Genomic DNA, 25,787 nt, shown 5'->3' with positions numbered 1-25,787 from the left:
ACATCCACTCACCCGGGTAACCCACCTGGGCGCCCGCATCCACTCACCCGGGTAACCCACCTGGGCGCCCGCAAGTCCAGCCGCGCAGCGAGGCAGAGGGTGGGTGGGAGGCGTGGGCTGGTGCCGGCGGCCTCAGCTCGCAGCGCCGGAGGTTTGGGGCAGCACCGGGAACGCTGACGCGAACCCCTGGCCCCGCTGCCCGCCAGCAAGCGCTCGGAGGGGCGGGGGCGGGGGCGGGCGGAGGCCCGGGCGGAGGCCCGGGCGGGGCGGGGCGGGGCGGGGGGTGGGGGCGCGGCCGGGCGGGCACGTGACGGGCGGCGCGGGTATTAAGCAGGGCGGCAGCTGCTCCGCAGCCCGAGCTGGTGCTTCGCCCGCGACCCAGCGCCCAGGCGTGCCGCCCCGAGAGGACCGCGCGAAGGTCACCCCGCGCCCGCCAGCCCGTCCGCCGCCCGCGCCTCCGCCGAGCCCCGCGCGCCTCGCCGGCCCCGCCGCGTCTCCGCCCGCCCGTCCGACCGCCCGAGCCCCGCGCGCCCCGCCGCAGCCCCGGCCACCCGAGCGCCATGAACCAGATCGAGCCCGGCGTGCAGTACAACTACGTCTACGAAGATGACGAGTACATGATCCAGGAGGAGGAGTGGGACCGCGACCTGCTCCTCGACCCGGCCTGGGAGAAGCAGCAGAGGAAGGTCAGCCAGGGCCGCGTGCCCGCCGTCTGCGGGCTGGACCCGCGTGTCTGTGTGTCGCCTTCCCCGGGGGGCGACCGCCCGGGGGCGCCGCCGACCGTGTGGACTAGCGGGAGGGAGCTTGATGGAGGGTCGTGTTGTCCCATGTCCTCGTAGCCGGGAAAAGTCCAGGGACAGGCACGGACCTGGGCGTCGTGAGTGCGCGCGCGCACGATTGTGCGTGGGTGCGCGCGTGTGTCACATAAGAGTCACAAAACGAACAATGTTAGGGGAAGAACAGTGCAGCCGTTTCTGTTTTAACCTGCATTAGTCCAGAATGTGAAAGTCTCAGGTCTGTTCCTGATCCCTTGAGTCTGTGACCTTGGCCACAGAGTTGTGTCTTCTGGTCCCGTTGTGTCCCATTTCCCCCTAACCCGTCTTTCTCCAAGTAAAAGAGGTCAAAAGAACATCGGCTTCATTCCGATTTTCACAGAGCTGCCCCAGAGAGTAATTGAAAATCATTTATTACATGTTTTGGGGTTCCCTGGAGAGAGATGCTGTAAGAACACTAGACATTCACCGATAAATTAATAGTTATTTCACACTCTATTTACGGTTCATTGAGGTGAGCGCACAGGGACGAGGGAGTCAGCCAGCTCTAAAAGTTCCCTTCCCATCTTGGTTGGCGCTCTCTGGGGGCCCAATGGAACATTCCACTATCTCAAGGTTTCTTCTTGATCCCCTTGGCTAGAATTCTAGGGACTGCTCACCAGGAGGCTAAATCTCGCCTCCTGTTTGGGCACAGAGCCTGGCTGGGTCAGGGATGCCAACCCAGACCTGCTCACCCAACCTTATGATGACAGTGTCCTGGCAAAAGCAAAGTGCCCTCTGCTTTTCCCCCCTATTTTTCTCGGGGTGGGGCAAAGTGGGTTTCCCTTCTAAGGGCCTGCCATTAAGTGGATAACGTCTGTTGACCATCTGTGTGCCTGGGATTGCTCTGTGTAGCTGCCACTGTGGGGGATTATCTGATAGTGCCTGGTGAATGTGTCTGACTATAGGAAACACATACTCCCAACAAACAGTGTTAGCTGAAGGAGAGAGGTCCCACATTTGGATAATTATCAGATAACCATTTTAGGGTTTTTTTTTTGTTGTTGTTAAATAACCATGATATTTTCAAATCAAGATTTTTCTTTTGTTGTCTATTCTCTTTTAAAACCACTTACTATTATTGTTTTAAAGCTCTAATTTAGCTACATTTCATTCTCCCCCTTAGTTCCATCATCCCTGCCTTCTTGGAAACAGTAGAATGGGAGTGATAAGTAGAAGTTGAGTCTATAAAGGAGAATAAAATTTCAAACCTTCTACAATTTTTTAAACACCTGGCTTGAAGATTATTAATGTGTTGTTATTATTAGTTCGTCATCTGAGCTAATTGCTGCATCATCAATGAGAAAGAAGTTAAATAGTTGCTTTAATTTTTAACAGTGAGTGTTTCTTTTTAAAAATTTTCCCCACAATTTTGATTACTACATTTTTTCATGGATTTTTAAAAAAGTCTTAAGTCTTTGTTGCAGAGATTGCTTTTTTTTTTTCCTCATGAGGAAGAGCAAAATAGCTAAGGAATTGGACAGGTAGTCTGCCCATCATTTTTGAAAGTAATAGTCTAATCACAGTGGTTTCTGTTGATTTTTTAAAATTACAGTACAGGATAGAGTTAATTTTAGTTTCCAAAGACAACGATATATGTCTTCTGTCATATACATATAATTTTAAAATTATTTTTAATATATGATATATAATTATATATATTTTTAAATTCACAGTATTTTTGGATATAATTTCATTGTGATTTTTTTAAAGTTTGGGGTTCCTGCGTGAATATATTATTATAATTGTATAGCACTTGTATATTATATATTAAAAAACAGACATATGTCATCTTTTTCTCAGGTAGGTTGAGTGCTGTGTTGTGACTTTAGTGACAAACAAAACAGAGCCAAACATTACGTTAGGACACAGACCTGAACAGATCCAGAAGATCCTCTGTTTCTACTTTTGGTAGAGAACCCACTCAAGTCAGTAAAGTAATACTGAACTGTGAGGTCCCGGCAGGCAGAGCAGTAGCCTCTATTTATGTCCTATGAGCCAAACTGCTGGAACAGGACAGGGATAAAATGCCATTGTTTCTATTGTGGGCTACCTTTTCCACACTTGCCATTTCAATGATATGCTGGGTATGAGATCTGTCAACAGATGCTGGTAACACATGATGACGTCTGTAGCGTTATAATGGATGAGGGACCTAATTATATCCACAGTTCACAGAGTCTCATGGGCTGTGGTAAACCTTGCTCTGGTATGGAATGCCTTGCTACAGAAGGACTTAGTAAAACTGTAGTGCTGTGTGTGTATGTGATGGGAGATCTTTTTTTTTTTACATAAAATTTACCATCTTAACCATTTTAAATTTTTTTTTTTTTTTTTTTTTTTTTGCGTTACGCGGGCCTCTCACTGTTTTGGCCTCTCCCGTTGCAGAGCACAGGCTCCCGATGCGCAGGCTCAGCGGCCATGGCTCATGGGCCCAGCCGCTCCGCGGCATGTGGGATCTTCCCGGACCGGGGCACGAACCCCTGTCTCCTGCATCGGCAGGCGGACTCTCAACCACTGCGCCACCAGGGAAGCCCAATCTTAACCATTTTAAAGCATCCAGTTCAGGCGTGCTACGTACATTCACATTGTTGTGCAATCAATCTCCAAGACTCTTCATCTTGCAGAATTTAACTCTGTATAAAACAATAACTTTCTATCCTCTCCACCCCCTAGCCCCTGGCAACCACCCTTCTACCTTCTGTCTCCATGGATTTGACCCCTGAGGACCTCATATGGGTGGAATCACAGACTATTTCTCCTTTTGCATCTGGCTTACTTCACTTAGCATAATGTCCTCAAGGTTCATCCACGTTGTGTCATGTGTCAGAATTTCCTTCCTTTTTAAGGCTGAGTAATATTTCACTGACTGTATGGACCACACTTTGTTTATCCATTCATTGATTGATGCACACGTGGATTGCTTCTACCTTTTGGTTATTATAAATAATGCTGCTGTGAACATGGGTGTACCAATATCTCTTCATGTCCCCGCTTTCGGGTTTTTTTGGTTAGATACCTAGAAGTGGAATTTCTGGATCTTGTGGCAATGATTGGTTTTCAATTTTTTGAGCACATGCAGTGCTTTTTCCAAAAGAAGGGCAATTTAGAAGATGTTGAATTTGGCATGAGTATGTACAGGCATTTCAAAGTGCTCTCCTCTTGCAGGGGTGTTTAAGAATATTTGTAGTCACATAAGTGAAGCTCTCTTTAGTGGACTTCTGAAACTTCTAGAGCTTTGGTGGTTAGAAGTAAGCTTCTCCTGGAAGCAAAGAGCACATTCAGCCTTTAATTCAACTGCGGCCTAATCGGGAGGTGACTTGTCAGAACAGCAATGCTGAATATGTGTGCTATCTCCGTGGGCACAGGGCGCTGTCCTTCACCACTCTGGGAGGCTAGAACAGACCTTTTAAGGAAATGACTGTGTGTTTCGATACATAAAGGGCCCTTACATCCTTAATCTGTATAGGGCTAGGTGATCGATACTCTTTTTCACCAGCTGTGGAGAGCATAAGAGAGTCATTCATTTATTCCACATTCAGAATCCTGATTAGTGTTCATCGTTCCTAAAGAAATCCAAGTTCTTCCGCAGAGTCACAGTTTAGATGGAGCAGCTCACTGTTCTCCTCAGCACACCTGCTGCCTGTCCTGTCATCAGGCTGAAATGTTGCCACGTGGGGTCAGGCAGTGGGGAAGGACGCTTGTGTGGGAGCAGCTGTGCACAGGTTGGATTAAATAGAGGATCCAGAACCTGCCAGTTGCCCCTTTCCGTGTCTCAAGGAGCAACTGCTGGTTAAGGGTGCAGGTCAAGGCTCTTCTCCCCTGCACAGTGGAGTACGCTCTTGCGGGAATTTTCCCTGGGGAAAGAAAGGCACGAATTGTTCCAACGAGGTAAACGATTAAGGAGGGGCCTGGGAAGTGTCTCAGATTCATGAGACCCAGATGAATCTCAGCTCTGCCTGGTACCCTCTGTTTGGCCGTAATCAAGTCACTAAGCCTTTCGAGTTCCATCTAGAAAATAAAGATAAGGGATTCCTGTCTTTCTTGCCTCACAGAGTTTTTCAGAATCAAATGGTCAAACTAGTTTACGTCGAAGGGGCTTTGTACGCTGTACAGGGATCTGTAAATGTTCAAATATTATTACTATCCTAGTGCAGCCTAATAATTAATTTCATCAGGTGGTGTTGTAGTAATTAGCGCTGTGATTGAATTTGTGAGGTTGAAGAAGCACGTGATTTGTTCTTTAGTGACTTGGATGTACTTTTCAAAAAAATTGTGGTAAAATCGACATAACATAAAATTTACCATTTTAACCATTTTTAGGTGTACAATTCAGTGACATTAATACATTCACATTGTTGTGCAACCATCACCACCATCCATCTCCAGAACTTTTCCATCTCACCCCCAAGTTAAACTCTGTGTCTATTAAACAGTAACTTCCTAGTACCTCCTCCCCCCATGTACCTTTAAAGGTAGGGTTTACACGCTTCCACACTTAGAACAAGAAGTTGTTTAATAACAAGTGCCAGGTGCTTGTTGTATAAAGAGCAAAAAATTTAGGAGATCAAGTAAGGAAAACCATTGTGGGTGAGGATAATGGGGAAACAGCTTTACAAGGGAGTAGAACTTGGGGTGGGCCTTAATTTGAGGAGTAAGTAAATACTAGCTGGGTGGCGAGGAGAGAGAAACAGAACATTCCTGGCTAGAGAAATAGAGTGAACAGTCTAGGCTTAATTGAAGCTAAAAATACAGATTCAGATTTAGAGAGAAAATTGCATAGGTGATCCGGGGCCAGTTTACAGAGGACCTAGGATGCCAGGGTGAGTGTGGACTTCGTTCTTCAAGCAATGCAGAGCTCTGGGAACATTTGAGCCAGGAAGAGCCATGCTTCAAGTAGAATATTGTTTGCAGAATAAATTGCAGTGGGTGAAGGGCTGAGGTGGGGGACCCAGGTAGAAGCCCATTACGGGAAAGATACCTTTAAAGTGGTGAGGATTAGAAGCAGTGGTGAGGAAGCCATCAATTTGAGAGTGATCAGGAGGGATTATAAAAAGTATTAAATAACCCCATGTTGTTGCATGGCAGGCTGTTGTATAAATCCAATTAAGCAGACATGATCTCATCATTAGAGCTCCCGGGTTTAAAACTCAAGATAGTGATATTGACAAGTAACAAACAAACTAATGAAGAGTGTCTGCTTATCTAACCAGGAGAGGTGTCTGGGTGGAAGGCTGACCATTTACAGGATGTATCATTCAGTGCAGGGGCTGAGTGCTGAGGGGCAAGTTGTGTGTCCAGGTGGCCATTGCCTAAATGCAGGGCTGGAGTTTCAGGCAGCCTTTGATGTCCAGAGAGAGTTGCTGATGGGCAGGCTTGCAAAGGCAGAATCTTGTATGAGCCCTAAGAAATCTCTGCCCCCAGAAGGGCTGTTGTTCTCAAGATGCCCTTGGTTTGCTATGGAGAAGCACAGGTGCAGGAGTTGTAAGGTGGGGAAATCACTCTTTGTGATTTCTGCATCTTCTCTTAGGCACGGCGGTGTGTCCTGGGGTCTGCCCTACCCCTTCAGCCACATTCACCAAGGAAGAAACTTGAGCCCAAGATACGATTTTCCGGGAGCGTGGGAGGAGGAATAGAACTCTTAGCTGGGAAGCCTAAAGAACAGCAGCTTCAGAAAACTGTCAGAAAGCCCTACAGTCGGTTGCTGCAGCTGGGCTACAGAAAAGGTGCAGCTCTGGGGTGGGTGGAGGCACTCCCGTGATGAGCAGAGGAGTTGGTACGGAATACGTTGGAGGACAGTCAGAACTGTACCGCTGTTTCCGTGGGAACGGTACTAGTTCTTCCAGAAAGAACAGAAAGCAGAGATGAGGGGGAAAACGCTTGCTAACTACTGTGCTAGACTTGGTTCAAAGGAAGGAAAATCTTGAGTGCCAGAAATGTGTTTTTCTAAAGAAGCTGAGGAACATGTTTTACACAAGCACGTATCCGTCTGAGCACTTGCGCACTGGCCTCTGAGCCCACACCACACCTGTACCCCTCCCCACGATTTTCTTGATCAGAAACTGGATGTTTTCTCCTGCAGCCGTACTGAAGGGCAGAATAGAAGTGGAGCACAAGCATGGCTGTTTATCCTTTTCATTCCTTTGGCAGACGTTTATTACGGTCCCGCTAGAGGCCGGGGTTAGGGAATGGAGTTGACACCACCCCAGGCTTTAAGGAGCTTGCAGCTTAGTTCAAGAGACAGAAAGGGCAGTGAGAAGTACAGAGGAGGGACACCCAGTTCACCCTGGCCGGTGGAAGGGAGTGGAGAGCATTTCCAAAGCCCCTCCTGCATGGTCCCCTTTCCCGGTGCCTGGAAGCATCTTCCTCCCTGGCGCCCATGCAGGGAAGCTGGGAGTTACCCTTGAGGCTTCCCTCTCTCTCAGCTCCTGTGAGCCCACCTCCTAAAGTCCTCTGGACCCTGCCCCTTCCTCCCATCATGTGCTTTAAGGCCTTCAGGGCCTCTGCACTTCCTGCCTGGATGGGGGTGGTGGCCCCTGCTTTGTCACCCTTCCACATACCGTACTTGCCTTCAGGCTTTTTTCTGCCTGACGCTGCAGGAGGGATCTGTATAAAAACACAGCCTGGTCATGGTATTTCTGCTTAAAGCCCCTGTGTGGTTCTTTATTGCCTTCAGGAGGGTGTTGGGAGCCAGGCCTGAGCCAGCCTCTGTCTGCTGCGCCTCTCCCCCTAGGGCTCCTGGAGCCCACGTGTTTGATTCTCCTCTTGGCTTATACCCGAGACTACCTCCTCTACCCGCCCTGGGAGTTCATCTTCCTCGGGCCCCTCCTCTAGAACATGGGTCCCTGGGTGCTGTCCTGGTCTCCCCTATGAGCAGACACTGTCCTGTGGCCCCCTGGCCCTGCAACGGTCCTGCTTAGAGTCTGCACTCACATTTGTGAAATGCAGGAATTATAAGTCATATTTCTGAAAAGAATTTAGTACCATTAAATTTTTTTTTTTGCAATCTTTGCAACTCCTTGAGCTACAAATGTATTAACTCCAGCTCATACTTGTTTAATGCTCCTTAAAGAGCAAGTTCCCCAAACGATGGACTTCTCCGACTTAGCTCTTATTCTCAGACTGAGCCTACGAAGATAAGATGTTTAATTAAAAAAAAACCAATAATTTGTAATTTAGAGATTTGGGGAATAAAATAAAATCATACATGTAGATTTATTTAAATGATACTAAAATGTGTCACCATATTAATGAACAAAGCTCTGGGAGCCCAAATTGGATTGGAAATGACTGTTTTGTCCAGATTGAAAACCTTTACCCACATCATAGAGAAAATTCCAAATTCATTTAGATTCAGAGAAGTATACATTTAAATTTGTTCTTCTCAATGTAAAACCTGGTAAGACAAAAACTTTTGGAAGACATGGTAGGCTTCACAGTAGCGGAAATGGAAAAGAGAGAAGAGATGCAGATGATTCTGCAGAGTATGTGGACCCTGGAAAAGAATTGGCCTGGGCGGTATTGATATAAGCCGAACCCAAGACTACAGAGTTAGCATGGCTTTGAGTTGTCTTGCTGTGTTTGTTTGTTTTTGCTAGGGGATAAATGTATTAGTCATCATTCCTAGAAATTTCTATATAATGAAAATAGATTCTCATTAGCCTCTGTTACAACCTTTTCATTAAAAGGCATGCTATCGCGGGAAAAACTCTTATTTTTTAGTGATTGTAAGGATCAAGTGGGCAAGTAAGTGAATAGGAGGTTGAGGGGAAATGAGAACAGTATTTGATATTGAAGGTATGACTGAGTCTTATACAGACAATTATAATTGAGATTGGCAACTCAAGAAATGCTCGGGAATTCCCTGGCTGTCCAGTGGTTAGGGCTCCAGCTGCCACTGCAGGAGACACGGGTTGGATCCCTGGTCGAGGAACTAAGATGCTGCATGCCACGCAGCACGGCCAAAAAAAAAAAAAAAAAAAAAAATCCTGTCTTTTAGAGTCATGAGGAGTCTTTAAGTTTCTTCATTATAGTCCAACAGGATGGGAAGATAATAATTATTTAGAAGGTAGGTAATCTAATCTCATTGTTTTTTATTAGGATTTTAAGATATTTTGTATGCATTAGGTTGAACCGTAGGAAATTTTTGACACTGACCATTTTGACCTCCAAAAATTGCAGTTTCTTATGGCTCAACCCAATAAAACCACTTTACCACTATTGTCCCACTATATTCAAGTTACTTGACCAAGACCACACCACAGCCAAGCCATAAAACTGAGTTCAGCTTGTTTCTAGTCTTACCTCTAAGGCCTTTGGTATTCATTTGGGAAAATAAGGGGTGGTTAGGTTTTGTAGAAGTTAAAAATGTGAGGTTTGGATTGAGGGCTTGACAGCCCATGGAAATATCGAGAAGGAAGGTCAAGCCTAGAGATTTAGGTGTGGGAGTTATCTGCTCAGAGGCCATGGTTGAAACTGTAAGGAGGGGATAGTGGAAGATCTACCTGCCAGGTGCTGAGGTGAGCTTAACATCGAGGGCTCCCAGAGGAAGCAGTGATTACTGGAACGTGGAAGCCTCGCTTCTCTGGATGAAAACATGCATTTACTGGATGACTTAAAACTAGATGAACTGTTGAAATGTCTGATTTTCTTCCGGGAGAAATCTCACCTTGGTATTTCTCTGGAACTTCGCCAGTCCGTCTGAATCTGACATTTGAATCCGTTTAGTCGCTGGAACAGAAACCCAGGGCTTTGGCACCGTGGAATGGGAGATCTTTTAGCTCATGAGATAAGTTATGCTTGCAAAGGAAGTGAGAAGCTGTAAGAAACTATTTATGGCGGTGTGCTCAAGTCTGTGACATAAAATCCTTCTGCAGCTGGAATGGCCAAGGCTGGGCTTTATTGAGGAAGACTTTATTGAAAATTTGTAAGGATTACTGAAGAAAGTAGTTTCATTACTGAAAAGAATTGGTTTCATCTTAACATACCAAGTGTAGCATTCAACCACAAGGTGGGTTTTCCTTTTCTGTTTTATCATTTATAAAATTAAGAAAATAGGATGAGTGGTGGTCCTCATTTAGGGGTTTTGTTTTAAGGTTTAAAAAATATTATTGATATTTTGCGTGTATCAGTCATGAAAATAGTAAAAGACATAACAGAATTGCAATCAGTTTCGAGATTACCCATAGAGGGTAATATTTTCCTATTTTAAAACAAATCCATGTTGGAGGGGCGGCAAGGGTAAAGATCAGGTTGGGCTGGGACGTGAGGAGGGGATATTCGTTGGAAAAATGCAAACCATGTGTTTTACATTTTGTAAACCGTACAATTTCTATTCTGTTACTGCAGTTTATGAAATAGGAAGTATCTGAATATTTCATTGCATACCTTTCCTGTTAAATTTTGGGACAAAATGATGTTTATTTTCATTTTTTCAGTATAACAGCAAAACAAAAATACTCCAGTAAGACAGTAAAAGTGATATTTTAAGATATGGATTTTTTTCCAGTGGATTAAAAAAAGAATGGGAGGGGATTTGGCATATGGTTCCCAGTATCCCCAACTATTCAGTATATAGGGCAGAGCAGCTATTTATTGAGAATTTGCAGGCACTGTTTAGACCATATGTATTATTTTATTCGAACGTCACAGCAGTCTTAGGAGATGAGTATTGTGATTCTCATTTTTCAACCAGGGAGGTTAAGTAACTTACCTAAGGGTGGTTGAGGGTGGGGAAGTGGTAGCTGGAACATGCACACAGAATTTTGTCTAAATTACAAAGACATTCTCTCTCACAATCGAAATTTTATAACACATGGAGATGCTAATTATTTTATTGCACATTTTGGTCTGCAAGTGCCAGAGCTGAAGTTTGGATCCAGGATGCTTAACTCCAGAGGCAGTGCTTTTATTTTTATATTTTTAAAATTTATTTTGTTGAATTTTAGTTGATTTATAATGTTGTGTTAATTTCTGCTATACAGCAAAGTGATTCAGTTAGACATATATATCCTTTTCCATATTCTTTTCCACTATGGTTTATCACAGGATATTGAATATAGTTCCCTATGCTTATACAGTAAGACCTTGTGGTTTATCCATTATATATATATAATAGTTTGCTTCTGCTAACCCCAGGCTCTCAATCTGTCTCCTTCCCCCTTGGCAGCCACAGGTCTGTTCTCTATGTCTGTGAGTCTGTTTCTGTTTTACAGATAAGTTCATTTGTGTCTTGTTTTACACTTCACATACAAGTGATACAATATGGTATTTGTCTTTCTCTTTCTGACTTATTTCACTTAGTATGATAATCTCTAGGCCCATCCATGTTGCTGCAAATGGCATTATTTCATTCTTTTTAATGGCTGAGTAGTATTCCATTGTATATATGTACCACATCTTCTTTATCCATTCCTCTGTTGATGGACATCTAGGCTGTTTATTGGCTATTGTGAGTAGTCAAAGGTGGTGCTTTTTAACCACTAAATTTTTCTGTTTTCGTTGCTTTTTTGCTCAGAGTTTTAACCAACAACCCAGAGAAAACACCTGGAATTCAGTATTCCTAAGTTTTCACTTATCCAAAACCTACTGCCCATGCATAAGGGTGTGTGTGTCTGAATTTTTAATTTCTAAATGGGTCCAGGGGGAGCATCTGATGAGAATGAGAAGACTAAATTTTGAGTTATGGTAAATACTGTCCTTCCAAGGTAACCCCAAGTGAGGGCCTAGCAATCACTCTGTCCCACAAAAGTGCCAGAGGAGGAGGAAACGGACCACAGGAAAAGCCAACTACACCTCTCAAATGGAGGCTTACAGGACATGCCATTAAGGGCACATCTTTGGAATTACCTGCTGGTCTGTCTGACACAGTTCCAAAAGGAAGCCGGAGTTCAGGATGCCTAAGCATTTGAGTCAGTTCCCGTTTGGAACTAGAAAAGGAGACTTCCAGTGGCAAGAGCATAGATTAGAGCCGTCCTCCTGCAGACGTGATGTCTTAGTGGACAGGGATGTTCTCCAAGGTTTGGGCTCCACAGAGATTCGGCCAAAGGCAGTGCCAAGGACTCCCTTCACTTTACATTGAAAAAAATCCTGCCTTTCTTTTATTTATTTTTAACTTCTTATTATGGAAAATTTCAAACATATATAAAAACAGGACATATAGTGAATCCCTCTGAATCCCACTGGCCAAGGAAAACCAAAGTTTCATGAATAGGGGATGCCTGGTTCTTTTTTCCCCCAGCTTTATTGAGCTGTCATTGACAAATAAAACATTTTATATATTTAAAGTGTGCCACATGTTTTGATAAATGTATACATTGTGAAATAATTACCAGGGATGTCCAATACTAAAAGGAAAAAAAAAGTTTTTATGTTCAATAGATGCTTTATTCTCTAAACGAAATTTTGAATCAAAACTGCCAATTAAGCCTACAGTTGCCTTCCCTGTTTTGAAACATCAGTCTCCTCCCCCCCAGACCCCACGCTTCCTGCTACCCCTTTTGGCTGTCCAGGCCTCCTCCCTGCTCTGCTGGGATACCTCTCCTAACCCCCAGTTCTCCTAGTAATTTCTCATGCTGTTAATGTTACAACTGGCTATTTCTAAAAACCAAAGATTGCCAAGACCTGCTTTTCCAGAGATCATCAATATTTTAAAGGTGACCTTTCTAAGACAATAACGCTGTTATCTAATTCCAATGGTGAATTTCAGGCTCTGTAGGAGAAGAGGACAGAATTGTGCAAAGAAAGCACTGTTGGCAGAGGTAAAGCCTTTTAACATCCTGTAAATGGGGATGGTTAACTGCTGTTTGTGGCCCCTTGTAAAGTCAGTACTGATAGGGTATTTCTCTTCTCCTGCTGCAGACTGATCTGATAAACTGACCCCATAACCTCCTTCAGGTTTATTGGTCTAGCGCCCGCGACCACTGCTTTTACTTCTTTGAGTGGGGAGCCTGAATTTGAGACAGGAGGTGGGCACCGTGTCTGAAGAGGCTGAATTTGATACCTCTGCATCTTTGTTTCCTCCACCACCCCAGAGTGCAGGGAGGAAGGAGCAGAACACACGTGTTAAGTGTTCTTGGGGAAAGGTTATTTTTAGGGGCAGTTTTGCCAAGACTGCTTCTGCAGCTTTTCTTTAGGTACAGATCACATCCTCACCTGCTTAGGTATGTGAATTTCTAGGGGAGCCCTGGGAGGGATGGGGGCTGCTGCCTGCACGTAGCAGTTCCAGGCCACCCCCTTCCTTACAAAGATTCATTTTAGTTTGTTTCCCAGCTTTATTGAGATGTAATTGACATGTAATATTGTGTAAGTTGAAGGGTTACAACATCTTGCCCATCTTTCAGGTTCTCTATTCTTTTTTTTTTTAAGAAGATGTTGGGGGTAGGAGTTTATTAATTAATTTATTTATTTTTGCTGTGTTGCGTCTTCATTTCTGTACGAGGGCTTTCTCTAGTTGTGGCAGGCGGGGGCCACTCTTCATCACGACGTGCGGGCCTCTCACTATCGTGACGTCTCTTGTTGCGGAGTACAGGCTCCAGACGCGCAGGCTCAGTAGTTGTGGCTCACGGGCCTAGTTGCTCCGCCGCATGTGGGATCTTCCCAGACCAGCGCTCGAACCCATGTCCCCTGCATTAGCGGGCAGATTCTCAACCACTGCGCCACCAGGGAAGCCCAGGTTCTCTATTCTTTATGCAAGGAAATGAGGAAGGAGGGTGGACTGATTCCAGAGGTAGGGTGACCCCTCATCCAGGTTTGCCCAGGACAATCCCAGTTGTGGCTCTTGTCCCAGAGTAACTATAAATAGCATCACCTTTGACTCTCAGAAGTGGTCCAGTTCGAATTCTGTGGTCACTGTTCAGAGGAGATACACAAGGCCACCTCAGAGAAGGTTACCATAGTATCGAGACCCAAATAATTTGTATATTGGACAGTAATGCCTTTTCTCAAAGTTCTGGCCTATTTCTGAACTTGAAAGAATGCAAATATTGGTGAAATGAGAGTTCTAAAACTTCGACAGTTTTAAATATCACTGTCTAGTAATTTCTGAATCTTCTAACTCACGAATCCTTTAGAAGACCAAGCCTTGTAGCCAGCGGTGGGAGTGAGCCCTGCGTCTGGAGGGTGTGGGACCACGGACCCCGCTGGATGCCTACTGTGGGCCAGGTTTCCCTCTGAAATGCACATTGTCGTCATCCTTATGGTAGTTTGTATGCCGTCCGTGTGGTTTTATAAATAGTATATATACTCATATGCAGATAGCTTGCTATTAATACGTGCTAGGCTTTAAGGGTGCTTATTTTGCACATCTAAAAAACTAAGGGTTAAACTTTCTTGAGATATCTGGACCAATTTCCAAGGTTGGATCTCTGGGTTTGTCCTTATGACAGCTTAAGTCTTTTTCTAATAAAATTGTATATATCTTTAGACACTTGAAAGTCTGGAAGTGAAGTGGTGATAAATATATATACTGTGGGACAAAATCGTGTTTCATGTAAAATTGTCCCTTCTGTCATGAGACACAGGTGGGGCTGTCACCATTCGAGTCCATTAAGGACTTGGTCGGCAAGCAGGGTGAATGTGGTCAGAAATACTTGGGGAGTGACAGTGGGTTCTATTGCTGTCTGTCACTGGTGTCTGGGTAACTGGATACTGAGGATTTCTCTGCTGCGGTCCTTGGACTTGGACAGTGTGTACCTTCTCCGTGGGCATTTTAAAACTTCACATTGAAATAGGGATTTTAGTGTCAAACTTAAAAAAAGTCCTGAAGTAGCACCTCACTGACTGATTAACTTAAGAAATGTAAGCTTGCTGGAATGTATCCAATGTAAGTAGTTTTTCTTTTACAGGTAAAAAGATGGAGGCTGAGTGAAAGAAAGCTAGCTAACATAATTACAGATAACCAGGGAAGGGAGAAGAATCTAGCCTAACAAATGATATAGACTTTCCCAAACTACCTTTTTAAGATACATTTTCAAATAATCACATCACCCAAGTCATGTCTTCACTACAGAAAATATGGAGAAGAAATTTAAAAAGTCATACTGTAGGGAAAACTAGTGGTAACATTTTGCCATATTGCCTGCTAGATGACTTGACGCCGCACTAGAAAAGCATGTATTTCTGTCTTTTATACTATAATATATGACTGTCTGAAATGGCTCAGGATACGAAGACTTTATTATCTATTTTTATGAACACTTTTTAGTCAGCATGAGCCCTAGGGAAGAACCTCTCGATGGAGGAAAGCCCAGCCTGGTTCCCCCAGGGCGGAGTGGGCAGGAACTTTGGAAGTGACCGGCTTTCCTGGTTTTTAGCCCTTCTGTTTTCCAGAGCTTTCCGCGTATGTAGAGCAAAGCTGTAGACGGACCTAATTGGAGGCTGTTCCTCACTTAGAACTGTGCTCTGTCCAAACTGCCAACGCAGAGACTGGCGTATTATAGAGAGCTGTTCCCTTTGAAATGAACACTTGAATTTCTCTGTGCAGACAGCCATTTGTTTGGGTCCCTGAAAATAGTAACAGTATGGTGAACCTGAATTAAAGAATATTTATTTTGGTGTCTGGGTAGTACAAGCTGCTTCCCCGGTTGCTGGGATGGACCGGGGTTGGGGAGGGGGCCGTCAGTGTGCTTTTCTTTAAACTTGAATTCATCCTCAAGAAGAGAATCGTGAAAGTACAATTAATGTTGCTTTTGCCTATAACCGAGCAACAGTTGGGTCTGCCCTGTCCCAGAGCCATGTCTTACACATAATTACCCAGGCTCCAAGGGAACAAGTTATTTTGGAAAGCATAACTTAGGATCAATCGTATGTGAGGCTGTTCGGAGCCTTAAATGCTTGCTTACCAGAAAGTCGTCAAAGGAATTCTCTACGGAGGTCGTGCCAGCTTGGGGGAGGCAGGTGTGACCCCACAAAACTCCCAGCCAGCGGCTAAGTCAGGCTCTTGACCTCAGGAAATCTTTAAGCTCAGGTGACCAGGCACCAATAGCTTTCATGTGGTTCTTTGAGCTTACCGCTTTTTGTTTTTAATACTTTAGAGCAAAAATGACCAAAACTTTGATTCTGTAGAGATTTGATTTGGTTAGCGTATGCCTCCAATTGTTTAGGAAGTATCTGCATATTTCTAATCTTAACTTTTTTTTTTTCCCATTTAACAGTTAAAATGGGGAAGTTTCATCAAGATCATTTAACTGTCCTTTAGAAGACAGCAGGCTGTAACTTTTTTTCTTATAATTAAGATTTTGTTTCAAGCATTGCAAAACATCCCTTGGAATTAAAGGAGAGGTAGTTTGGATTGCAAACTAGTATTGGGAGTCAGTGGCTCACAGAAGTGTTTGATGTCCTTGCTTAGGTTGCTTCCCTCTACCTTGAGAACTGCAGAGATGCAGAGATGAGTAATTGCCCCTGAAAAATAAGAATTAGGAGAATGAGTAATAAGGACTCCTGTAAGTGGTAATAAAATGTTTGTAGGAAATTTCATGAGCTGGGAGGAAATTAACAGATGGAGGTACTTCAGCTTCCAGAGAAATGTAAGATTTTTTTATGAAACAGAGAAAAGTGCTAAATAATTCAACCCAAATCCAATATTATTTCTGGTGATCTGTATAAGAGGGAACACGGGGACGCACATTGGGTTTTAAATGAAAAAGGAATGCAGTAAGCTGAGACTTCAGACAGTTGTCATTTTCACAGGACAAGCAAGGCGTACTGTTATTAACATCAGCAAGTGATAGACCTCAGTTATTTTAGTGTATCATTCTTTTTGTAAAATTTTTGCTCATGTCCTTTTTTATTTTTTATTGAAGTATAGTTGATTTACAATGTTGTGTTGATTTCTGGTGTACAGCAAAGTGATTCAGTTATATATATATAACTTATAACTATATACTTCCCTTATAGTTTGTTACAAGATACTGAATATAGTTCCCTGTGCTATATAGTAGGACCTTGTCGTTTATCTATTTCATATATATTAGTTTGTATCTACTAATCCCAAACTCCTAGTTTATCGCTCCCTCACCCTCTTTCCCCTTTGGTAACCATAAATTTGTTTTCTGTGTATCATTCTTGTGCATTAATTACTATTTGTCTTCATCAAAATCAGTAAAATTTAGACCAGAATAGTGAAAATTTTAGCACATGTGAATGTTGACCTCTTTTTAGAAGAAAGACTAAAACTATTAAAAGGTAGTTCTTAAATAAAGGTAAAACCACGACTCTCATACAAGAAGAAAAATAAACATGTTAAAGATGTTATTTAACTTACTAATGAGAAAACTGGAGAGGTGTTCCAGCCAGTTCAAAAGAGACTCTGAAGAACAGTAACATTTATAGATCTACATATTGAAATTAATGTCCAAATGGTGGCAGATACTTTTCTGTGGGTGGAAGGAGGGTTGTCCCTGAACTGGACAGAATGCATTCCTTGTCTGAAGACAAGAATGACTTTGCATTGCTCTTGATCATCTTTGGCTTAGATAGATGAGCTGTAGAAGAGCATAGAAGTGATGCCGTAGACAATGCACAACTTTCCCTTTGGAGCTCAGATGCTTCCCAACATAAAGTACCTCATTTAGCTATTTCCTCTTTCCAAATTTCATAACTTTCTGTTACATCCTTTCTGGAAGTTACAGAAGAGACTCCACATAGTAGGCAGGTCATTCCTTTTTTATTTATTTACTTATTTATTTTTAATTTGGTTGAGACTGGGTCTTAGTTGCGGCAGGCAGACTCCTTAGTTGCAGCACATGGGATCCTTAGTTGTGGCATGCGGGATCCTTAGTTGCGGCATGTGAACTCTTAGTTGCACCATGTGGGATCTAGTTCCCTGACCAGGGATTGGACCCAGGCCCTCTGCATTGAGAGTGTGGAGTCTTATCCACTGCTCCATCAGGGAAGTCCCAGACAGGTCATTCCTTAAACCGGAATTAGTCCGGGCTAGATTTGGCTTTGTTAAAAAAACTGAAAAGCATTTTTGTCCTGTTAGGCAGCCTCAAGGGTTTTTATCACATTTCTTCATCTATTCTGAACATCCAGGGACTAAATGGAAGTCAGTCTTATGAGCCTGGTGATTGAAGCCTAAAATTCACGATGAAAACCAGACGTGGTTAAGACTGTCTTTTCAGAGGCTGGGAGAGCCATCTTTAACCTCCCCACTTCAGTCATCCATTAGCCTGATTCTATTTTTAGGTCCCCTCAGCAGTAAGGTTGCCTTTTACTTTTTATGAGGTGTTTTTTGGGAAACAAGATTACAGACTCCTCTTTTTTAACGTTTAAGGATTCTCTAGTTAAGTTTGACACGATAATAATAATTTTCAAAAGCCCGGAACTTGAGCAAATAGAGATTTTTAGCTCCGCGCTGTTTTTTATTTTTTCAGTTTAAAAAATCTGATTGCTATCTCCTTTGATCTATTCCAGAAGGTCAAATAAGATGTTATTCAGCAAATAGTTACTGAGTGCCACTAGGTCCCGGGCACTGTCTAGAACACAAAACAAAAATCCCAGCTTCTCTGTGTGGCACTTTCACAGATATTTTTAGAATGTTCCAGGTGGTGGTGTCACCCACCAGGTATTTCTGAGAGGATTATTCCTGCTTCCCTACCAAGTCCTTAAAGAATTCTAAATGGTGACAGCCCTACTTGAGTTGTTTGTAGGCTTTGATATTCCTTAATTAGAAATTGTTAGATATTCTCACATTGCCTACAAAGAGATCCTGAATCCTGCTTGAAGGCAGTATTTGTTGGGGATGAATAAGTGGGAAAAGGCTGCCTCTGTTTTTTTCTCTTTCTTTGTCTTTGAGTAATCAAATTTGTATTGATGAGTATTCCTGTTACTCAAGTTAAAAGCAGTATGTTGTTACTGTTGAGGCTCCAATTCATTTATGACTGAAATTGTCAAGTTTAAGCTTGAAGTATTAAAAATTTGAATGAGTGCTAGCTCTGTGTGCGTGAATACAGGTGTCCCTGCTTGGTGCTGATACAAAGGTGAATAAGGGAAGACTAGGGGCTTCTGTGTTCATTTTGTGGTTCTCTGATTCATAATATGTATGCCTGCGGGCATATAAAAGCCTGGGAAACCAGCTGTGGGCCTTCCATTTGCAATGGAATGCAGTGATATTTGTCTTTTAAATTTTTTTAAATTTATTTTATTATTTTACTTTATTTAAAAATATTTTTTGGCTGAGTTGGGTCTTCGTTGCGGTGCGCGGGCTGCTTCTTGTGGTGGCTTCTCTTGTTGTGGAGCACGGGCTTCAGTAGTTGTGGCATGCAGGCTGAGTAGTTGTGGCTCACGGGCTCTAGAGCGCAGGTTTAGTCGTTGTGGTGCACGGCCCTAGTTGCTCCACGGCATGTGGGATCTCCCCAGACCAGGGCTCAAGCCCGTGTCCCCTGCATTGGCAGGCAGATTCTTAACCACTGTGCCACCAGGGAAGCCTGGAATTTGTCTTTTTACACGAGTTAATTTTAAAGTTCATGGGAAAAATATTTTTATCCTCTATGAGCAAAAACTAGTGTTCTAAGCACCTTGTACCTTCAGGAAATTAAGATACGCCAGTGGGTGTCCTTGTTTCTTTTAATGGTGGGGTGAGTACTTGTGATAAACCAGCAAAGATGGAGACCTGGCATGGTTCTGGGTTCTTGGATCACAGACCTCCTTGTATCCTTCTCTGTGTACAGCAGTAGGCTATGAAATGTGCTGAGTGACAGCATGTTTATGTTCAGTTATCAGAGGTGGAATATCTCCTCTGTTCAAGTAGACATAAATTGTGACCATGGGCTGTCTTCATTTTTCTATGCGATGACTTACTTCCATTTCCACTTCAGGTTTCTTTGAATTGCCATCACTGACTGCTGGTATTTCTGTGTGTGTTCCTGTAGCATTTATATTTGCAAAATATTTTCCAGTCGCTTACAATTCATCATGCTTCCCAGCCAACTCATCGAATTAGGTCCATGGTGCATTGCTTAGGGGAAGAAATAAGCCACATGATTAGCAGAGGCAAACTATTATATATAGGATGGATAAACAACAAGGTCCTACTGTACAGAACAGGGAACTATATTTAATATCCTGTAATAAACCATAATGGAAAAGAGTATGAAAAAGCATATATGTATAACTGAGTCACTTTGCTGTACAGCAGAAATTAACACAACATTGTAAATCAACTGTACTTCAATAAAATGAAAAGAATACAGGATAAATCCAAGGAGAAACACGCTAAGACACATATTAATCACACTATCAAAAATTAAATACACAGAAAAAAATACTAAAAGCAGTAAGGGAAAAGCAACAAATAACATACAAGGCAATCTCCATAAGGTTAACAGCTGATCTTTCAGCAGAAACTCTGCAAGCCAGGAGGGAATGGCAGGACATATTTAAAGTGATGAAAGGGAAAAACCTACAACAAAGATTACTCTACTCAACAAGGATCTCATTCAGATTCGATGGAGAAATTAAAACCTTTACAGACAAGCAGAAGCTAAGAGAATTCAGCACCACCAAACCAACTTCACAACAAATGCTAAAGGAACTTCCCTAGGCAGGAAACACAAGAGAAGGAAAAGACCTACAATAACAAACCCAAAACAATTAACAAAATGGTAATAGGAACATACATATTGATAATTACCTTAAATGTAAATGGATTAAATGTTCCCACCAAAAGACACGGACTGGCTGAATGGATACAAAAACAAGACCCGTATATATGCTGTCTATAAGAGACCCACTTCAGACCTAGGGACACATACAGACTGAAAGGAAGGGGATTGGAAAAAGATAGTCCATGCAAATGGAAATCAAAAGAAAGCTGGAGTAGCAATTCTCATATCAGACAAAATAGACTTTAAAATAAAGACTATTACAAGAGACAAAGAAGGACACTACATAATGATCAAGGAATCAATCCAAGAAGAAGATATAAGAATTGTAAATATTTATGCACCCAATATAGGAGCACCTCAATACATAAGGCAAATGCCAACAGCCACAAAAGGGGAAATTGACAGTAACACAATCATAGTAGGAGATTTAGCACCCCACTTTCACCAATGGACAGATCATCCAAACTGAAAATAAATAAGGAAACACAAGCTTTAAATGATACATTAAACAACATGGACTTAATTGATATTTATAGGACATTCCACCCGAAAACAACAGAATCCACTTTCTTCTGAAGTGCTCATGGAACATTCTCCAAGATGGATCATATCTCGGGTCACAAATCAAGCCTTGGTAAATTTAAGAAAATTGAAATCATATCAAGGGACTTCCCTGGTGGCGCAGAGGTTAAGAATCTGCCTGCCAATGTAGGCGATACGGATTCGAGCCCTGGTCTGGGAAGATCCCACATGCTACAGAGGAACTAAGCCCATGTGCCACAACTACTGAGCCTGTGCTCTATCTAGAGCCTATGAGCCACAACTACTGAGCCCGCTTGCCTAGAGCCCATGCTCCGCAACAAGAGAAGCCCATATACTGCAACGAAGAGTAGCCCCTGCTCACTGCAACTAAATAAAGCCCGCATGCAGCAACAGAGAGCCAAGACAGCCAAAAATAAATAATAAATAAATTAAAAAAATAAAAGAAATCATATCAAGTATCTTTTCCAACCACAATGCTATGAGACTAGATATCAGTTACAGGAAGAAAACTGTAAAAAATACAAACACATGGAAGCTAAACAATACTAAATAACCAAGAGATCACTGAAGAAATCAAAGAGGAAATAAAAAAGTACCTAGAAACAAATGACAATGAAAGCACAACAATGCAAAACCTATGGGATGCAGCAAAAGCAGTTCTAAGAGAGGAGTTTATAGCAATACAATCATACCTCAAAAAACAAGAAAAATCGCAACAACCTAACCTTACACCTAAAGCAATTAGAGAAAGAAGAACAAAAAACCCCCTAAGTTAGCAGAAGGAAAGTAATCATAAATATCAGATCAGAAATAAATGAAAAAGAAATGAAGGACACAATAGCAAAGATCAATAAAACTAAAAGCTGGTTCTTTGAGAAGATGAAATTGATAAACCATTAGCCAGACTCAGAGAAGAAGAAAAGGGAAAAGACTCAAAGCAACAGAATTAGAAATGAAAAAGGAGAAGTAACAACTGACACTGAAGAAATACAAAGGATCATGAGAGATTACTACAAGCAACTATATGCCAATAAAATGGACAACCTGGAAGAAATGGACAAATTCTTAGAAAAGCACAACCTTCTGAGAGTGAACCAGGAAGAAATAGGAAATATAAACAGACCAGTCACAAGCACGGAAATTGAAACTGATTAAAAATCTTCTAACAAACAAAAGTCCAGGATCAGATGGCTTCACAGGTAAATTCTCTCAACATTTAGAGGGGAGCTAACACATATCCTTCTCAAACTCTTCCAAAATATAGCAGAGGGAGGAACACTCCCAAACTCATTCTACGAGGCCACCATCACCATGATACCAAAACCAGACAGGGCTTCCCAGGTGGCACAGTGGTTGAGGGTCAGCCTGCCAATGCAGAGGACACGGGTTTGTGCCTCAGTCTCAGAAGATCCCACATGCTGCGGAGCGGCTGGGCCCGTGAGCCATGGCTGCTGGGCCTGTGCGTCCGGAGCCTGTGCTCCGCAACGGGAGAGGCCACAACAGTGAGAGGCCCGCGTACGGCTAAAAAAAAACCAGACAAAGATGTCACAAAAAAAGAAAACTACAGGCCAATATCACTGATGAACATAGATGCAAAAATCCTCAACAAAATACTAGCAAACAGAATCCAACAGCACATTAAAGGATCATACACCATGATCAACTGGGGTTTATCCCAGGAATGCAAGGATTCTTCAATATACGCAAATCAATCAATGTGATACACCATATTAACAAATTGAAGGATAAAAACCATATGATCCTCTCAGTAGATGCAGAAAAATCTTTTGAAAAAATTCAACACCCATTTATGATAAAAACCCTTCAGAAAGTAGGCATAGAGGGAAGTTACCTCAACATAATAAAGGCCACATATGACAAACCCACAGCCAATATCATTCCCAGTGGTGAAAAACTGAGAACATTTCCACTAAGATCAGGAACAAGACAAGGTTTCCCACTCGCACCACTATTATTCAACGTAGTTTCAGAAGTTTTAGCCGCAGCAATCAGAGAAGAAAAAAATCAAAGGAATCCAAATTGGAAAAAAAGAAATAAAACTGTCACTGTTTGCAGATGACATGATACTATACATAGAGAATCCTAAAGATGCTACCAGAAGACTACTAGAGCTAATCAGTGAATTTGGTAAAGTAGCAGGATACAAAATTAAGGCACAGAAACCTCTTGCATTCCTATACACTAATGATGAAGAATCTGAAAGAGAAATTAAGGAAACACTCCCATTTACCACTGCAACAAAAAGAATAAAATACCTAGGAATAAACCTACCTAAGGAGACAAAAGACCTGTATGCAGAAATCTATAAGACACTGATGAAAGAAATTAAAAATGATACAAACAGATGGAGAGATATACCATGTTCTTGGGTTGGAAGAATCAACATTGTGAAAATGACTATACTACCCAAAGCAATCTGCAGATTCAACGCAATCCCTATCAAACTACCACTGGCATTTTTCACAGAACTAGAACAAAAAATTTCACAATTTGTATGGAAACACCAGAGACCCTGAATAGCCCAAGCAATGTTGAGAAAGAAAAATGGAGCTGGAGGAATCAGGCTCCCTGACTTCAGACTATACTACAAAGCTACAGTAATCAAGGCAGTATGGTACTGGCACAAAAATAGAAATATAGATCAATGGAACAGGATAGAAAGCCCAGAAATAAACCCACGCACATATGGTCACCTTATCTTTGATAAAGGAGACAAGAGTATACAGTGGAGAAAAGACAGCCTCTTCAGTAAGTGGTGCTGGGAAAACTGGACAGCTACATGTAAAAGAATGAACTCCCTAACATCATACACAAAAATAAACTCAGAATGGATTAAAGACTTAAATGTAAGGCAGATATTATCAAACTCTTAGAGGAAAACACAGGCAGAACACTCTATGACATAAATCACAGCAAGATCCTTTTTGACCCACCTCCTAGAGAAATGGAAATAAAAACAAAAATAAATAAATGGGACCTAATGAAACTTCAAAGCTTTTGCACAGCAAAGGAAACCATAAACAAGACCAAAATACAGCCCTCAGAATGGGAGAAAATATTTGCAAATGAAGCAACTGACAAAGGATTAATCTCCAAAATACACAAGCAACTCATGCAGCTCATTATCAAAAAAACAAACAGCCCAATCTGAAAATGGGCAGAAGACCTAAATAGACATTTCTCCAAAGAAGATATACAGATTGCCAACAAACACTGAAAGGATGCTCTGCATCACTAATCATTAGAGAAATGCAAATCAAAACTACAGTGAGGTATGATCTCACACCGGTCAGAATGGCCATCATCAAGAAATCTACAAACAATAAATGCTGGAGAGGGTGTGGAGGAAAGGGAACCCTCTGCACTGTTGGTGGGAATGTAAATTGATATAGCCTCTGTGGAGAACAGTATGGAGGTTCCTTAAAAAACTAAAAATGGAACTACCATATGACCCAGCAATCCCACTACTGGGTATATATCCTGAGTAAACTGTAATTCAAAAAGAGTCATGTACCCCAATGTTCATTGCAGCACTATTTACAATAGCTAGGACATGGAAGCAACCTAAGTGTCCATCGACAGATGAATGGATAAAGAAGATGTGGCACATACATAGAATGGAACATTACTCAGCCATAAAAAGAAACGAAATTGAGTTATTTGTAGTGAGGTGGATGGACCTAGAGTCTGTCATACAGAGTGAAGTAAGTCAGAAAGAGAAAAACAAATACCATATGCTAACACATATATATAAAATAAAAAAAAATAGGTTATGAAGAACCTAGGGGCAGGACAGGAATAAAGACACAGACGTAGAGAATGGACTTGAGGACACAGGGAGGGTAAGGTTAAGCTGGGACAAAGTGAGAGAGTGGCGTGGACATATATACACTACCAAATGTAAAATAGATAACTAGTGGGAAGCAGCCACATAGCACAGGGAGATCAGCTCCGTGCTTTGTGACCACCTAGAGGGGTGGGACAGGGAGGGTGGGAGGGAGACAGAAGAAGGAGGAGATATGGGGATATGTGTATACGTATAGCTGATTCACTTTGTTATACGGCAGAAACTAACACAACATTGTAAAGCAATTATACTGCAAGAAAGATGTTAAAAAAATTAAAAATAAAATGAAAAGAAAAGAAAAGGAAAGTAATAAGCCACAGGAGAGATGAGCTGACTTACCCACACCAGATGCTGAGCTGGTCACAGAGCCAGGCTTTGGATTTTAGGGTCGCTGTTTTTTAGGGACTGCTAAACTGAGCTGTTGCATGCCATGTTATGCAGCAGGATCTTGGAGACTAAGCAGAGATTTGTGGGTGGAGAAGAAAGGGCTGCCCACCGTGTCGTTAGCTGCCTGGTTATGCCAGTTATGAGAACAGGAGGGCCCCAAATGGGCTTCCGAGATATCTGGTAATTGATTGTAGCACAGGCAGCATCCTTAGAAGGAACACTCTTCTACTTACGTATTTCTTGCTTTGATTCAATTTTTTAAATGTCTGTAGTTGAGAAGTGTACTTGGGTGCTTGGTAACCTTGAAGGTTTGGAATGTTTTCAACATCAGATGATTATTTAGCGTTCACTGTGCTGAACAGTCGGTGACAACTGTTGAGTGACTGCTGGGTCCAGAGAACGATCCTAATGTTAGTATAAACTCCAGCAGAAACACCATTTTTTTTTTTTTTGGCAATTTACATTAAAAAAATTTGGGGGTGTTTTTTTTGTTTTGGCGGTACGTGGGCCTCTCACTGTTGTGGCCTCTCCCATTGCGGAGCACAGGCTCTGGACGCGCAGGGTCAGCGGCCA

General features: G+C 42.3%; 1 protein-coding gene across 1 annotated transcript in view; it reads left to right on the top strand.

Annotated features, from left to right (window-relative positions):
* Positions 1-545: 545 nt before the first annotated feature.
* The window catches only part of ACTN2 (actinin alpha 2), a 77,225-nt gene continuing 51,983 nt past the window's right edge, over positions 546-25,787 (top strand). Inside the window, exon 1 of the mRNA XM_060035008.1 lies at positions 546-686. Within this exon, the coding sequence (XP_059890991.1) occupies positions 561-686 (126 nt within the window). The 5' untranslated portion in view covers positions 546-560. The remainder of the gene's footprint in view (positions 687-25,787) is intronic.

This window comes from Delphinus delphis, chromosome 16, assembly GCF_949987515.2.
Source record: "Delphinus delphis chromosome 16, mDelDel1.2, whole genome shotgun sequence".
NCBI lineage: Eukaryota > Metazoa > Chordata > Mammalia > Artiodactyla > Delphinidae > Delphinus > Delphinus delphis.
This window is presented reverse-complemented; position numbering and strand designations above follow the sequence as displayed.